Source organism: Neoarius graeffei, chromosome 3 (assembly GCF_027579695.1).
Source record: "Neoarius graeffei isolate fNeoGra1 chromosome 3, fNeoGra1.pri, whole genome shotgun sequence".
Classification (NCBI taxonomy): Eukaryota; Metazoa; Chordata; class Actinopteri; order Siluriformes; family Ariidae; genus Neoarius; species Neoarius graeffei.
The window spans coordinates 89,102,005-89,118,601 of NC_083571.1; the positions used below are offsets into that span (position 1 = coordinate 89,102,005).

Below are 16,597 nucleotides of genomic sequence, written 5' to 3' on the forward strand. Positions count from 1 at the left end.
AGTCCACTGAGGCTGGGAGTCCGTGAGACTCCGTGGGCGGGCGTTTTCGCAGTATTTGTCCAATAACCATCTTGCATTTTGATATTGAAAAGCACATAGCTCCCAAATGCCATTGAAGTCCACTGAGGCTGGGCTGCATCGCGCTGTCATGAGGGGGAGAAACTCACGCACACATTAGGCGAACTGGGGAAAGTTATAAGGGAATGATTTCGCACTGTAGTTGGGTTGAAGACATATATTTCTATGATTCTGGATCTGAACTAGCAATGTTATAAGGTCGGCTATAACATAAGCCTAGCGCAATTCATCCTACACGATGTTCGTCATTTTTAGAGGAGGCTGAGCCTCCCTCATTATCTTAGAGCAATCGCCCGTGCTGTCTTTATATTCATTCCTTCAAATACTAAACTAGAGTATTCATTAGAGGAACCTCCTCAAAAAAGTTCATTTATTATGCTTTTCATCTAAGAATAGAGCCCATGTGTAGAAACATAACAGAACACTTTTTTTTTCCAAGTGGAATGTGCAATAACTTAAAAGTTAAGTGGTATAAACACTAAAATCACACAAAGAAAGAAGAAAATGTTCAGTTTATCCCATTCCTGTATGTCAGCAACTGTTGTTCCAATCCAGTCTCTTGGGCTTTTGGAGTTTGCGTCACTCTGTTAGACGGGTCACTAATTTAATCTTCAAAAGAAATGATGAGCATATTTTTGTTCCTCGGAGTGAGAATAAGAGATGAAGTATTCTTTTGTGTCAGGTAGATAACATGTCAATCTAATATATCATCTCTTCCACCTCGCTTCTAAAAACATCAAGTCATTACTACAAATAACAAAAATACTGTACAGCTTCAAACTATACACTCTTATCCATTATTCATTACCATTGACATATATACAGAGGTGGAAAAACTGGATTGACAAAGTAAAAGTCCTGCTTAGGTTTTCCTTCTGCCTGTGCTCTCAACACAGGTGATTTCACCAATTAGCTCATCAACCTGGCTTAGGGGATGTGGTAATTAGGATCAGCTGATTCATTGAATTGGCTGGAGCAAAAATGTGGCAGGGTTTTTACTTTCTGCACCCGGGTTTTTCCACCTCTACATATACAGTAACAGAGATCCAAAATAAGCAATACACCCAACAGGTCATAATTACTTCACAGAGAATCCAAAACCAATCAGGCCTCAACGTTAACTTTTGACACCTTTTGCCCTGCAAGGCAAATGGTCTCAAAAATGTTTTGCCTCCCCTGAATTTCCTTTAGCCCTAACATTTTGCGGGTATTTTGGCAAATTTTCAAGTATACGGTTCAAGGCAATACTGATATGTTTTCTAGGGGCATAATTGAGTTATTTAGACAAAAGTGTGTGTATATATATATATATATATATATATATATATATATATATATAATCTCTAGCCACTTTATCCTGTTCTACAGGGTCGCAGGCAAGCTGGAGCCTATCTCAGCTGACTACGGGCAAAGGGCAGGGTACACCCTGGACAAGTCACCACAGGGCTGACAAATAGACACAGACAACCATTCACACTTACGGTCAATTTAGAGTCACCAGTTAACCTAACCTGCATGTCTTTGGACTGTGGGGGAAACCAGAGCACCTGGAGGAAACCCACACGGAGAACATGCAAACTCTGCACAGAAAGGCCCTTGCCGGCCACGGGGCTCGAACCCAGACCTTCTTGCTGTGAGGCGACAGCGCTAACCACTACACCACCATGCCGCATATATATATATATATATATATATATATATATATATATCTCCCCTCCTAGAACTGCCACCTTATTGTGTGCTTGAATGATCCTAGGAGTTATGTTGTCAGGGGCATTACGCCCCTGTTAGGGTTTCCAAAGGCAGACAGGTCCTAGGTGACAGGCCAGACCAAGAGCAGTTCACCAAACCCCCTTATGGAAATGAAAAAATCAAGGACTGTGATGTCGCCCGGTATGGCGCAGCCAGGGCCCCACCCTGGAGCCAGGCCTGGGGTTGGGGCTCGTATGCAAGCGCCTGGTGGCCGGGCCTTTGCCCATGGGGCCTGGCCAGGCTCAGCCCGAAGTGGTGATGTGGGCCCGACCTCCTGTGGGTTCACCACCCACAGAGGTAGCTGTAGGGGACCGGTGCAGTGTGGATTGTCCTGCCTCAAGTGGAGGAGTTTAAGTATCTCGGGATCTTGTTCACGAGTGAGGGAAGGATGGAGCGTGAGATCGACAGGCGGATCGGTGCAGCCTCCGCAGTGATGTGGTCGCTTTACTGGTCTGTCGTGGTGAAGAAGGAGCTGAGCCAAAAGGCGAAGCTCTCGATTTACCAGTTGATCTACGTTCCGACTCTCACCTATGGTCATGAGCTTTGGGTAATGACTGAAAGAACAGGATCGCGGATACAAGTAGCCGAAATGAGTTTCCTTCGCAGGGTGGCTGGGTGCTTCCTTAGAGATAGGGTGAGAAGCACAGTCACTCAGGAGGAGCTCGAAGTAGAGCTGCTGCTCCTCCACATTGAGAGGAATCAGCTGAGGTGGCTCGGGCATCTCTTTCAGATGCCTCCTGGATGCCTCCCTGGGGAGATGTTCCAGGCATGTCCCTGCGGGAGGAGGCCCCGGGGAAGACCCAGGACACGCTGGAGGGACTATGTCTCTTGGCTGGCCTGGGAACACCTCAGTGTTCTTCCCGAGGAGTCTGGGGAGAGGGAAGTTTGGGCTTCCATGCTCAGACTGCTGCCTCCACGACCTGGCCCCAGATAAGTGGAAGAAAATGAGATGAGATGATATATATGTTTTTAATTAAATAAAAAAATATTGTTTTTAAAAATAAATGTTATTTCTGCAACAGGAGAACAAGACAAGCCCTGAAAACATGAAACATAAATCAATATCATATGTCTAAGACTTCTGTATGGTACTTGTACATAATACATCTTTTTATATAGTGTTTGGGAAAGCCATGGCCTAATAGTTAGAGAAACAGCTTTGGGACCAAAAGGTTGCTGGTTTGATTCCCTAGACTAGCAGGACTGGCTTAAGTGCCCTTGAGTAAGGCACCTAATCCCCAACCGCTCCAGCAAGAGCGGTGGTGTACCTTGTGTCTGATTAGCCAAAGAAAAACTGATGATGTGATTATCAGTTCGGGCATTGAACCCGACTGACTGACTGATATAGAGTTTAGGACACAAAACACACTTTGTTTTGCTTATAACAATGACTAGCAATATTGCAAAGATGAATTATAAAACTAAAAACATTAGAAAACAGGAGTCTGTACTGCCTTATCATTCAGTTTGCCATTGCATTTAGGAGGAAATTAAACAACTTATCTTCCTCATCTACATCAGCTTCCTGTGTGGCCTCTGCAAATTGTGGGCACCGTTTATGCTGTCCCTCTGTCCACCATAGGTGGACTGCCCTCTCAGCATTATATGCATTAATATCTGGGTCCTGTAGCCCAGGGGTTCTCAGCCTTTTCTGCTTTGAGGCCCACCTATTCATACTTGTACTGAGTGGGGGCCCATTAAAAAAGATCCCCAATTATTTTGGCTTATCTATTCTATTAGAATCTAATAATCTATTTTAAAGTGTATTAATGGGATGCAACATCACTCCCTGTTATAGATGGGAATTTAAATAAATGCAATAAATCAAATTTTTAGATGGCTATGATAAACTCCCCTGCCTCTATGCCCTATGGACAGTCTGGCTAATGTACACGAACACACTTACACGAATTTGTACTGCTCATGAACGTGTACATGTTCACAAGCTGACCATTAGCTTAACCCTGAAACAGAACAACAGGGTAGGAAGCTGCTTATGTTATTCAGCATCACGACTGCAAAGTGCACAATCAACTTACTACTACTGATATACAATATCATTAAACTTGACGTAACTACATTGCTTACCAGCATTCACATAAGAATTTCACAATAATAAACTGAATCCCTAGCTACATCTGCAACGGCTAAAATCCTCCTACCGCTCACTCTCGTGGCTAACATTGGCTAACGAGGAGTTTAGCTGCTATCACCAAATAACAACACATTAATAAACTTACTGGGCAGAATGGATCTTCAAATGCCGGACGAAATTGGAGGTCGTAGTCTGGCTGTCAGAAAACGTCATGTTGCAAATCTTGCACTGCGCCGTTCGTCGTTTACCTTCTAGGCAGTAAGCCGAAAGTGATTACTCTTGGGATGGCTGACATGATGATATGATGTGAAATCTGTGAACACATCATGGCATAGGGCGTGCCGGTATATAGCCCACGCCAGGCCCGGCGCCAGGAACAGTTTACTAAGGGGGCAATTAGAAATCGCAAGGGGGCAAATATTTTTCATATAGTGTGTAGTAGTGATGGCGGTCTGACAACGTGTTTCAAACAATTAACTGCGCCAACCACAAAACCACGGCCCCGAAGGTTGCTTTAGTCCGGGAAAATCATGTGACATGTTACCAGGGCAGTTGCGCTTTATCAACACCCATGCCCACCTGTTAACCCTCCCCTCCGATTTTCTCACAGACACGCGTTACAACCGGAAAGATGCCAAACATACAACAACACACACAAACCTACAGGCAAGTCCTTTAAATTTAAAATACATACAAATAGCTCCGCGGCATGAAAACAAAACGTCAATGCAAGTCTAAGGTACTTGGCTCGGTGGCCAAAATCATAATTTAAAAAAATAAACAGACCCCGCGGCTGCACCAGTAATAGCCTTCCTGACTCGCACCAAGTCAACGCTAACCACTTAATCCGCGATCCCAGTTTAGGCGTGTAGGGGACTAAACACTGAAGTGATGAACTTTCACCCCCGCTGCATGGGGGGTGACGTCAACGACACATATTCTTACGCTATTTGCGCACAAAGCGGACCATATATGAACACATACACCAACATAAACGGAGATAAACTTAGCCTACAAAGAAAGAAAATGGATTCACAATATTGTGATTGAATTCATTTAATTTGGTGGGGGAAAGACTACTCCCGTAAACTGACTGCATATTACAGGATATTGCAGAGACAGTGCACTTGTAAGTGTACATGTAAAACCCCCGCCCGCACGACCCCTCCCCTTGTCCTTATCACAAGTCTGTGTGTGCGCGGCTGTGTCAGCATTACATATCTATGTCTAAAACAGGTGATTTATGTGAAATGTATTTTTGTGCAATGCGCAACCACTTAATATTTTGTATTTGAAAATGCAAATTATTAATACGTCTATAATACATTATATTTTCATAAGAAAACAATTAAGTGATCTGAGTCTCCGTTGAGGGGGCGGGGCTGTAGCCACGAGGGGGCAATGCCCCCTTTGCCCCCCCCACGGTGCCGGGCCTGGCCCACGCAGAGAGCGTGCCTGATGGACAGGGCGGTGACAATGCAACGGCAGTGCAATCAAAATTACTGAAGTATGTGCATATTACATTTTATTTTCACAATAAAAACACGATGGAAATAACACTCATGTCACTCAAGTCATCGTGTGTCAAGTCAAGTCAAGTCCCGAGTCTTAAACTTCCAAGTCCGAGTCAAGTCTCAAGTATTTTCATGTTTTGTCAAGTCAAGTCACAAGTCATGAAAACAGTGACTCGAGTCAACTCGAGTCTAAGTCCCCAAGTCTCAAGTCCCCACCTCTGGGTTCTACACAAATCATGCTGAATGGATATTATTTCTATGTCAAACTCCAAAATGTAAATTTTTTTTTTTAGTAGCTCAAGCTGTAAAATTGTCAGCCTGAACCTAATTTACTGAAAGGGAGACTCCGATAGACTTCACTGGCAGCGATTACATCAAAAATATTGAAAGGTAATTACAATCTAAAAAAAGCAAATTAAAGTAATTTACAGGTGTAGCAGTGTGTAAAATGTGTTTTCATGAAAAAGCTCTTCGACAAAAACAGGCAAGGCTCCATGAATTATTTACATAAATCCATCACCTGCGGTGAATTTGGCTTGAGTTCTGAGGTAATACCAGGTAGCGGATAACAAGATGACACCAACCCATCTGTCACTCAAATCGGCCCCACGCTTAATTATGCTTAAAAGTATGGCTCAATATAATTTTAACTGTTGAATTATATAAAAATTCACCCCCCGGTACAGTTGTCATGAAGGGGGAAACTAGCTATAGAGACCAAAACCGTTTTTTTGTTGTTTTTTTTGTACCAGGCTGTAAACAAGTGTGTTTTCACTGTAAAGTTGTATATCTTAACATGGGGGTCTAGGAGGATTGACTTGCTTTTGGACCAGCCTCAAGTGGCCATTTGAGGAACTGCAGATTTTAGCACTTCCGCATTGGCTTCATGTTTCAGGAACAGAGGTTGCCACCTGCTCCTCTCTCACCAGAAACCACAAAGACTCAGTTAAGACAACAACAGAGTTCCAGGTATAAATACACTAGATGACTAATCACATACAGTAATGATGAGTAACAGGTGTGTGAGGACAAAAGCAGGAAAGCAGGCAGAATGAGAGGCGGGGTCAGTAGCACACTGAAACCCAAAATAAACACAAGGCATATGGACAGGCAAACTAAAAGCGAAGAGTCCCTGGTGACCTATAGAGGCCAAAAATGTCCCAACTCATCCTTCTTTCCCTGTCTTTCTCTTTGTGAAAGTTATGTGGATCTCGTTATCTAGTCCCATTAAAGAATTAAATAAATTGCATCAAGCCTGTTTATTTGCTGTGTTTTGCTTCCATCACTTGGTGTTGATCAAAGGCCAACGCATCCACACCATCACAAATGCATCACAGGGAGCATGCATCTGAATTGGAAAACAACAACAACAAAAAAAACACCCTGGAGGCTGTTTATTTTTTCTCCAAACCAGCTTACAGTAAAATATGTAGATAATCCTTTTGAGGAAGCTTTTAGCAAATTATTCTGGTAGATTCTGGCTAATGTGATGCACAGCTACAGTGTAGGTTAGGCTATTGAAATCTCCCTGTTTCATTGTTATCCTCGTTTTTGACAAACATCTGTAGCAGATGGTGAAAAATATGCATCTGATTATTTTTTGGTGGATCAGTTGACTGGGGCCATGATTGTTCTGCTTGTTGTCAGAAAGGGTATTGGGAAGCTGTCTGTGGGGACCTGGAATGATTTGGTGGCTCATGGTTTGGAATACATGTGACAGGAAACATGTGACCCTACACTGCCACAGACAAGATTTGAAAATCTGCATATTGGCAAGAGACAGTTTTGCGTCATTAGCAATGAAAGTCTTGGTATCTGTATTCCTTTTGTTTGTGCAACATGGCAACTACAATATATATATATTTTTTTATCTTGCAAAAGGTTTGATAGTGTATATTTGACAGCATGTGTGAGAGAGCATGATTTAGTGTATGCTAATGTTTGCCAATTTTTTTTCTTTTTTTGCTGGTTTCATAGAAGAGGCAGTTGAGGCCTCTTCTCAAACACTATCATACTCTCATGCATACCCTGTTATTTTCTTTCTCTCTCTCACACACAAATTATATATTTTTTGTTGTGTGTGCAATAATATATATATATATATAATATGAATGATAGTGTTTGAGATGAATTAGTGCCTCAACTGCCTCTTCTGTGAAAACACAAAAAAAATAGTAAATGTTTTGATCGTACATGTGAAAGAGATCACGATACTGAGTTCATGACAGTCTATGTTTGAGTGTGTGTGTGTGTGTAAGAAAGTGATGCTATGTGTAAGACGATACGATAGCGTCTGTGAAACTGTAGTGTGTGTGTGAAGGTGTCAAGTTTGAATTATGGCTTAAATGACTCACTCAACAACGTGCAACATAGCTACCAAAATAACAATATATTACATAAATGACTAATTTATAGTGTCGAAAACAATATTTAGAGCTTGTTTCTGATTGTCCAAAAGCCTGACCATAATAATAATAATAAAAATAAATCTCAAAACATTGCATGTCATTTTATTGTATTAAAATCTGTAATAAATGAGAAATTAAATCCATGTGGTTCCAGTTTAACATCCACAGATGAAAGTTAAAGCGCTCTCTTTGATAGTAAATGGCAGTCTATTATAAAGCACATTCATTTTGCTGATGCAAGTCTTAAAAATCTATCCATAAAAATGAAATAAAAAAGTAGCCCCATTTGAGTTCAGTTTCCCCTTAAAACATCAATGACTATTTGACCTCAACATTACATTACATTTGAGGGTCCCATATTAATTCTCTTCATTTCATGTAAAAACAAAAGTACACATGGACACCTGTTAGATAAAGGAGGTGTAACTGTACATTAATTCATAACAGAAAGAGATACAAGTGTTGCCAGACAAAACAAACCTCACCCAGTAGCACTTATGATGAATATGAAGGAAGATATCGTGAAAAAAATAGGTACCCTATGAGTACATGTGGCTACTGCTTATAAATTTTTTTTCCTGATACCATGTCCATAAATATAGCATATATTTACTCTATGAGGCAGTATCCACAAAAATGAAGCGTAATCCAAAAATGAACAATTTAAAAATCACAGAAGTGAAACATACCAAGTGTCTGTACTTTTATATTATTCTACTCTTACCTCTTACAGTTTTCGAAACTGAAACCTCCGAACCGAGACTGACATACACATGCTGTTGCCATGACCGAAACTCTTATTTCCCAGAAATGGCCTGGCACTAGAGCTCAGTGGAATGCACTTTCTCTCTGTAATAAGCATAAACATGTCTGAAAGCGATTTCTTTAGTCTAGTCCATTTATTTCAAATGGTGAACCGAATTGTATACACTCACCAGCCATTTTAATCAGAACATGTGCATGCGCAGTGTGCAACTGTTACACTCTTACAGCACAATGACATAGTGGCTAGCGCCTCTATATGAGGCAGTAGCCACAACAAAAACGATTTTGACCTTTTTGGTGACCTTGACCGGATGACCCTCAAAATGTTGAAGGTTCTATTTCAGACCAATGCCCATCTATCCTAAAAGTTTCATGAAGATTGATCCAGCTGTTTTCCTGTAATATCGTTAAAAAAAAACAAACAAGCCCAACCGAAAACAATACCTCGCCCCCTGCTAGACTCCAGGCCAGGCGAGGTAACAAACACTACCACCATTGTATGACTTAAAAGTCTCTTTACATTCTGATAGTTTAAAGGAAAGGACACATCAATCTATCATAACATAAGGTTGGAAAAGCTAAATTGTTGAGATTGTCTTAAGAACAAGGAATCAAATGAAAGGAACAGTATCCTGTTCCTTTCTGTTATAAATGGAACAGCCTATTATTTGTAGAAGATATAGTGTAGTTAAGCCTTATGTTTGTGAACACATGCTTTATGTGTTAATGTAAAACATGCAGTTGGTTTTATATCAATCCAAAAAACCTGTGTATTAGTGCCTTAATCTATTTGTTATTTTAACATTACAATACTTAACATGTAACTAGCTTAACTGATAGTGGTATACACAAAATGGTGACCTCTTATGTTGTACAGTTAAAAACCATTTTGAAAACATTCCAAATGTAGTACACATTTTTCAATACCTCCAAGATAAAGTGATTTTGTTAATTTCTAAATTAAGCCTACACTGCTCAACAGTCTTTTGTACTTTTATTTATTTTTTGCATTTTGATTGGTTTCTCGTTTTAAAAGAGAGACATAATGGAGGGTCAGGCTGCTGTTACTTAAGTGTGAAATTCCTTTAAAGAAAAAAAATAAATTCTGAGTTTTCTTGGTGAAATATACTATGACAATTTAATAAAAAAAAGTGGGTGTTTTTTTTGTTTTGTTTTTTTAAAAAAGGTTGAAACCCTGAATTTACATAGTTGACCTACCTTTTAAGTAGGGTTACTTGTGATATGACATTTAAATTTCTTAGGAATACCAAAGAAACACAGTAACCCTAAAAACAATTTACATTAAAAAAAAAACACACACACACAATGACCAAATAAACAGGTAAATTTAAAAAGGATGACAAGACATGTACAGTGTATGCACTAATGAATATAAGAACCTTTGTGTGTCAAAATGCTTGTATTTTATGAGTAAAAGCATTGAGGACATTACCTCAGCCTACTGGTGTTGTGTTCAGTGTGAGGAAAATGTATCAATTTTACAGATTGGTTTTCACAACCTTCTTCTCTTTGACAACAATCTTCTGTGAGCTGGGAAGTCCGTGTACAGTGCTTGTGTTCAATCCAATAGTCCCATTCTGGGACATGGCAGTGGATGTTACCGCCCTCTGCAGGGATCCATGAGTGATTCCTGAAGTCCCTCCCTGCCTCTCTACTACATACTGCATACTCTGAGAGCCTCCAGCCACAGGAACACTTCTTTGGAGGGATCCATGAATTGCAGACCCTCCTTGCCCTTCCACAAACACTATGCCTTGAGATCCAGAGATGTTCCCTCGCGGCAGTATTCCTTGGAGGACCTGGCCACCTTGTGCACCTGTATCAACAAGCAAAAGCTGTGAACCCGACAAATGAGCTGACTGGAGCAAGTCTGTGTTCAGTGCTGTGGTGGATTCTCCATATGTTTCCAACAATACCACTCCGTCTCCTCCACCAATCGTGCCTTGTGCTGGCACAGCACCCTGGACCAGGACTCTTTCGTTCACTGGAGCGCCATTCAGCACATACATCCCCTGGGTCAGTCCCACCATGGGCCTCTCGGCCAACAGCACAGTGTTAGAAACCTGAGGCTCCACCATGTAGTACATTGGCTGCTGTTGCACCATCAGGGTCTGGGTGGGCACATCGATCAGAGTCTGGGCTGGCTGCACGTCAGATACTACATGGGTGTCGTTAACTACCACATTCTCCGCCCTGTGCATGGTAGAGGATGCTGCAACTTCGGCGGCCATGTTGACAGTGTTGGTGTTGGCAAAACTGGTGTGCATGGAAACTGATTCAGAGTGATCCATGATGGGTTTTGGAGGAGGAAGGGAGGCAGCAGCCATTGTGAACTTTGTGCCTCCACCACATATCTCAGCTAGAGTAGTGAACTTTGACCCCAAATTATTAAGGAACCCCAGATCATTATCAGATTCCAGGATGCTGCAGCAACCGACAGAGCCAGCAGGTGATCCCTGACCTTCTAAACTAAACAGCAGCAAATTCTCTTCAGCTGTGGTGCATAAGTCCTGAGTTTTCTGCAAGACACAAATAGGCTTGTTAAAGCACTAAAATTCATATTGCACCTTCCATGAGCTAACGCATACAAATACAGTAGAATGTAGTCACTGACAGTTGTGGCGGATGAGTTGAAGCATAAAACAGTAGGATTCCAAGGTCTAACTCTTTGCCTAACTTCTTTTTGTGTTATCAAAATGCAAATTTTACTAGTCAACATGACTTATTGAAATGTATATTATGTAAAAGCATTAATAAAACTCAGCATTCTGTTTTACTGCTATTCTAAAAGCTAACACATACTTCCACAGAGGCCTGTAAATCCAACCAAATTCATTCTTTTCAAACTGCTGTTTGTGCTGTGTTACAGGACAGCATCAAGCTCTATCTACCCTCTTCCACATACAGTTGTGGTCAGAAGTTTACATACAGTGACATTAATGTCATCTTGGATATGAAGGTCATGGCAATATTTGGGCTTTCAGTAATTTCTTTGAACTGTTCTTTTTCTGTGGCAGAATGTACGGCATACAGCTTTAAACAAAACCTAGAATTTGGTGCACAAGTTATAATTTTCTTCGGGTTTTCTGAAATCAACATGGTCAAAATTATACACACAGGGTCAAAAATATACATACAGCACACCTAATTATGGGTAAAATGTCTATTTGCAAGATTCACCCAAACATTTTTGTTTACCATGAACAAGCTTCTGGCAGAATTCTGATTGGATATTTCATGACTCTTCATGGTAGAATTGGTAGCGTTCAATTAATTTTTTTCCCCTTCTTGGCATGGACTCGACTTATAAGCACAGTCCATATATTTTCAATAGGGCTGAAGTCAGGGCTTGTTTTAAGCTTAATGTTAGACTGCTTTATCCTCCACAACCAGCTCTGATGTGCGTTTGGGTTCATCGTCCTATTGTAACTTCCAAGTTTCTGATGGTTTATGCTGAAGAATTCTGAGGTAGTCCTCCTCCATTATTCCATCCACTTTGTGCAATAAACCAGTTCCACTGGCAGCAAAACAGCCCCAGAGCATGATGCTGCTACCACCGCCACCAGCTGGTACAGTGTCCCTCTGTACATGGTGGTCACTGTGGCTAAGCAACTCAATCTTTGACTCATCTGATCATACAGCTTTCCTCCAGAAGGCCTTTTTCTTTGTCTGGGTGGTCAGCTTCAAACTTTAGTTAAGCTTGAAGGTGTCAATTTTGGAGCAGGAGGTTATTTCTTGGACAGTAGCCTCTTAGTCCATGATGATCTGAACTGTAGACAGTGATCCATCAGCTTCCAGTTCATGACAGGGCTGTGCCATGGTGGTTCCCAGGTTGTTCCTGACCATCCAAACCAATTTCCTTTCAGCTGAGGGTGACAGTTTGGGTTTTCTTGAAGCAAAGTAGCTTGGCAAAGTGACTACACCCCACAATAACTTGGATACAACTGTTTGAACTCATCTCATCTCATTATCTCTAGCCGCTTTATCCTTCTACAGGGTCGCAGGCAAGCTGGAGCCTATCCCAGCTGACTACGGGCGAAAGGCGGGGTACACCCTGGACAAGTCGCCAGGTCATCACAGGGCTGACACATAGACACAGACAACCATTCACACTCACATTCACACCTACGGTCAATTTAGAGTCACCAGTTAACCTAACCTGCATGTCTTTGGACTGTGGGGGAAACCGGAGCACCCGGAGGAAACCCACGCAGACACGGGGAGAACATGCAAACTCCGCACAGAAAGGCCCTTGCCGGCCACGGGGCTCGGACCCAGGACCTTCTTGCTGTGAGGCGACAGCGCTAACCACTACACCACTGTGCCGCCACTGTTTGAACTGATCTTGGAATTTGCAGTTGTTTAGAAATGGCTCCAAGAGACATTCTGGGAGTTGTGTATATCTGCGATTCTCTTTCTCAGCTCTGCACTGAGCTCCTTGGACTTTCCCATTTTACTGTGTACTGGTCAATCCAGTGAGTGCTGTAAACAAACCTTTTTTATGAAGCCACAGAGAAGCTACCAGCTGTAGTCAATCATGATCACTAACAGGAAGTTAAGAGACCACAGCCTTGGCAAGATAAAAGACATTTTGGAAGTTTCAGCACCTCCGAATTAATAATCTAAGTGAGCGTATGTATAATTTTGACCCTGTGTTGATTTCAGAAACCCCAAAGAAAATTAAAACTTGTGCCCCAAGTTCGTGTTTTTTTAATTAAAAGATGTATGCTGTACATTCTGCCACAGAAAAAAAAAACAGTTCAAAGAAATTACTGAAAGCCCAAATATTGCCATGACCTTCATATCCAAGATGACATTCATGTCACTGTATGTAAACTTCTGACCACAACTGTATGTGGAAGAGGGCAGATAGAGCTTAATGCTGTCCTGTGAGACAGCACAAGCAGCAGTTTGAAAAGGATGAATTTGGTTGGATTTACAGGCCTCTGTGGAAGTATGTGTTAGCTTTTAGAATAGCAGTTAATAAAACTAAGCATTTTATTTTATGTTTTTACATTATATACCCTTTCAATAATAAGTAATGTTGAATAAAATTGCATTTTGATAAAGAACAAAAACAAGTTGAGCACAGAGTTAGACCTTGGAATCCTACTGTACGTGAGCTCACAGATACCGATTGGCAAGTGTCATAATGATTGACAGTGACGTGACACTATGCCATCCCTCATACCCAGACAGTGCATTCAGCTTTGCTCTCCAGGTTCCAAGCCACAGATCAGGATTCTGACTTACATTAGGGCAAACAATTTTCTTTTATGCCATTAGGGAGCCCCAATAAATTATTTTCTGAAGTTGAGATATACAGTGGTGCTTGAAAGTTTGTGAACCCTTTAGAATTTTATATATTTCTGCATAAATATGACCTAAAACATCATCAGATTTTCACACAAGTCCTAAAAGTAGATAAAGAGAACCCCGTTAAACAAATGAGACAAAAATATTATACTTGGTAATTTATTTATTAAGGAAAATGATCCAATATTACATATCTGTGAGTGGCAAAAGTATGTGAACCTCTAGGATTAGCAGTTAATTTGAAGGTGAAATTAGAGTCAGGTGTTTTCAATCAGTGGGATGACAATCAGGTGTGAGTGGGCACCCTCTTTTATTTAAAGAACAGGGATCTATCAAAATCTGATCTTCACAACACGTTTGTGGAAGTATATCATGGCACGAACAAAGGAGATTTCTGAGGACCTGAGAAAAAGTGTTGTTGATGCTCATCAGGCTGGAAAAGGTTACAAAACCATCTCTAAAGAGTTTGGACTCCACCAAGCCACAGTCAGACAGATTGTGTACAAATGGAGGAAATTCAAGACCATTGTTACCCTCCCCAGGAGTGGTTGACCAACAAAGATCACTCCAAGAGCAAGGCGTGTAGTTGTCAGTGAGGTCACAAAAGACCCCAGGGTAACTTCTAAGCAACTGAAGGCCTCTCTCACATTGGCTAATGTTAATGTTCATGAGTCCACCATCAGGAGAACACAACAACAGTGGTGTGCATGGTAGGGTTGCAAGGAGAAAGCCACTGCTCTCTAAAAAGAGCATTGCTGCTCGTCTGCAGTTTGCTAAAAGTCACGTGGACTAGCCAGAAGGCTATTGGAAAAATGTTTTGTGGATGGAGGAGACCAAAATAGAACTTTTTGGTTTAACTGAGAAGTGTTATGTTTGGAGAAAGGAAAACACTGCATTCCAGCATAAGAACCTTATCCCATCTGTGAAACATGGTGGTGGTAGTACCATGGTTTGGGCCTGTTTTGTTGCATCTGGGCCAGGACGGCTTGCCATCATTGATGGAACAATGAATTTTGAATTATACCAGCGAATTTTAAAGGAAAATGTCAGGACATCTGTCCATGAACTGAATCTCAAGAGAAGGTGGGTCATGCAGCAAGACAATGACCCTAAGCACACAAGTCATTCTAACAAAGAATGGTTAAAGAAGAATAATGTTTTGGAATGGCCAAGTCAAAGTCCTGATCTTCATCCAATCAAAATGTTGTGGAAGGACCTGAAGCAAGCAGTTCATGTGAGGAAACCCACCAACATCCCAGAGTTGAAGCTGTTCTGTACAGAGGAATGGGCTAAAATTCCTCAAAGCTGGTGTGCAGGACTGATCAACAGTTACTGGAAGCATTTAGTTGCAGTTATTGCTGCACAAGGGGATCACACCAGATACTGAAAGAAAAGGTTCACATACTTTTGCCACTTACAGATATGTAATATTGGATCATTTTCCACAATAAATAAGTGACCAAGTATAATATTTTTGTCTCATTTGTTTAACTGGCTTCTCTTTATCTACTTTTAGGACTTGTGTGAAAATCTGATGTTTTAGGTCATATTTATGCAGAAATATAGAAAATTCTAAAGGGTTCACAAACTTTCAAGCACCACTGTATATGTATACAGTTAATTCAAGATATACTGACACTTTCAACATAAGGCAAAAGGATTGTATAAAATGGACGATTAAACACGAGTAACATCTGTACTACTAAATGTGTGACAATAATATTGGCACCCTTCAAGAATATTTAATGTGGGTTAAATGCAGACAGCAAATTTCACAAGTGTTTGATGAATAAAGTTGTGCTTTCTTTCTTCCTTAAAACCACCAAAAACCCCTGATTGGAATTTGTCTTTTAGAAAAGAAAAAAAATTCCTAAATTCTCTGAGGATGTTATGCATTTCTCTAAAGAAATGGGCTGGTGGGTTGTTCCAGGCTTCTTGGAGAACTTGCTAGGAGCCATTTTAAGAGACTGGTGGTGTTCAATATCGGTTTGCATTTTCTTTAGTAATTAAAAGTTTGGCCTGTATAGAACATCCCCCTGTATGGTATTGTAATGCACTAAAATGAACATTTGCACACAAATGCACAATTGCCACTTTGCACCCGTCTTTGTCTTCTCATTTATGCTGTTTATTATACTTGGATAGCTAAATGTTGAGATAGCAAATGTCTACTTAGATTGCTGGAGATAGTCATTTATATACCTTAATTTATAATCTATTTTCTCTATAAATGCACCATGGGGAGCCTGAGGGAAACAATATTTCAAATGCACTGTATACTTGTATATGGATGTATTGACAAAGCCCTCTTCGATCTTATGCTCCATTCCATTTAGTGTTCATCATTTTCTGAATGAAATTCTAATTAAGCAACTGTAATTTGAAACTGTTAATATTGGATGAGTAAAGGTTTTTTTTGCTTGAAGATTTTTGTTTTCTGAGAAGTTCCCCCCGTCACACTTGTTACAAGTAACCTGCTCCATAAGCGGTCAAGGGAAATGGAAGAACAAGAGAAGAGGTAAAGGTCAGTGAAGCTGCATTCTTACTTGTGTAATTGATTTGGTATTATTTAAAAAAAAAATTGTGTCATTTACAAAATTTGCATTTGGTTCTCTCAATTAATGAAAATAAAACCTTACATACAGTCA

General features: G+C 40.7%; 1 protein-coding gene across 1 annotated transcript in view; it reads right to left on the minus strand.

Moving 5' to 3' along the window:
• Window positions 1-9,939: 9,939 nt before the first annotated feature.
• The window catches only part of LOC132883706 (desmoglein-2.1-like), a 62,883-nt gene continuing 56,225 nt past the window's right edge, over window positions 9,940-16,597 (minus strand). Inside the window, exon 14 of the mRNA XM_060917640.1 lies at window positions 9,940-11,152. Coding sequence (XP_060773623.1) covers window positions 10,112-11,152 — 1,041 coding nt within the window. The 3' untranslated portion in view covers window positions 9,940-10,111. The remainder of the gene's footprint in view (window positions 11,153-16,597) is intronic.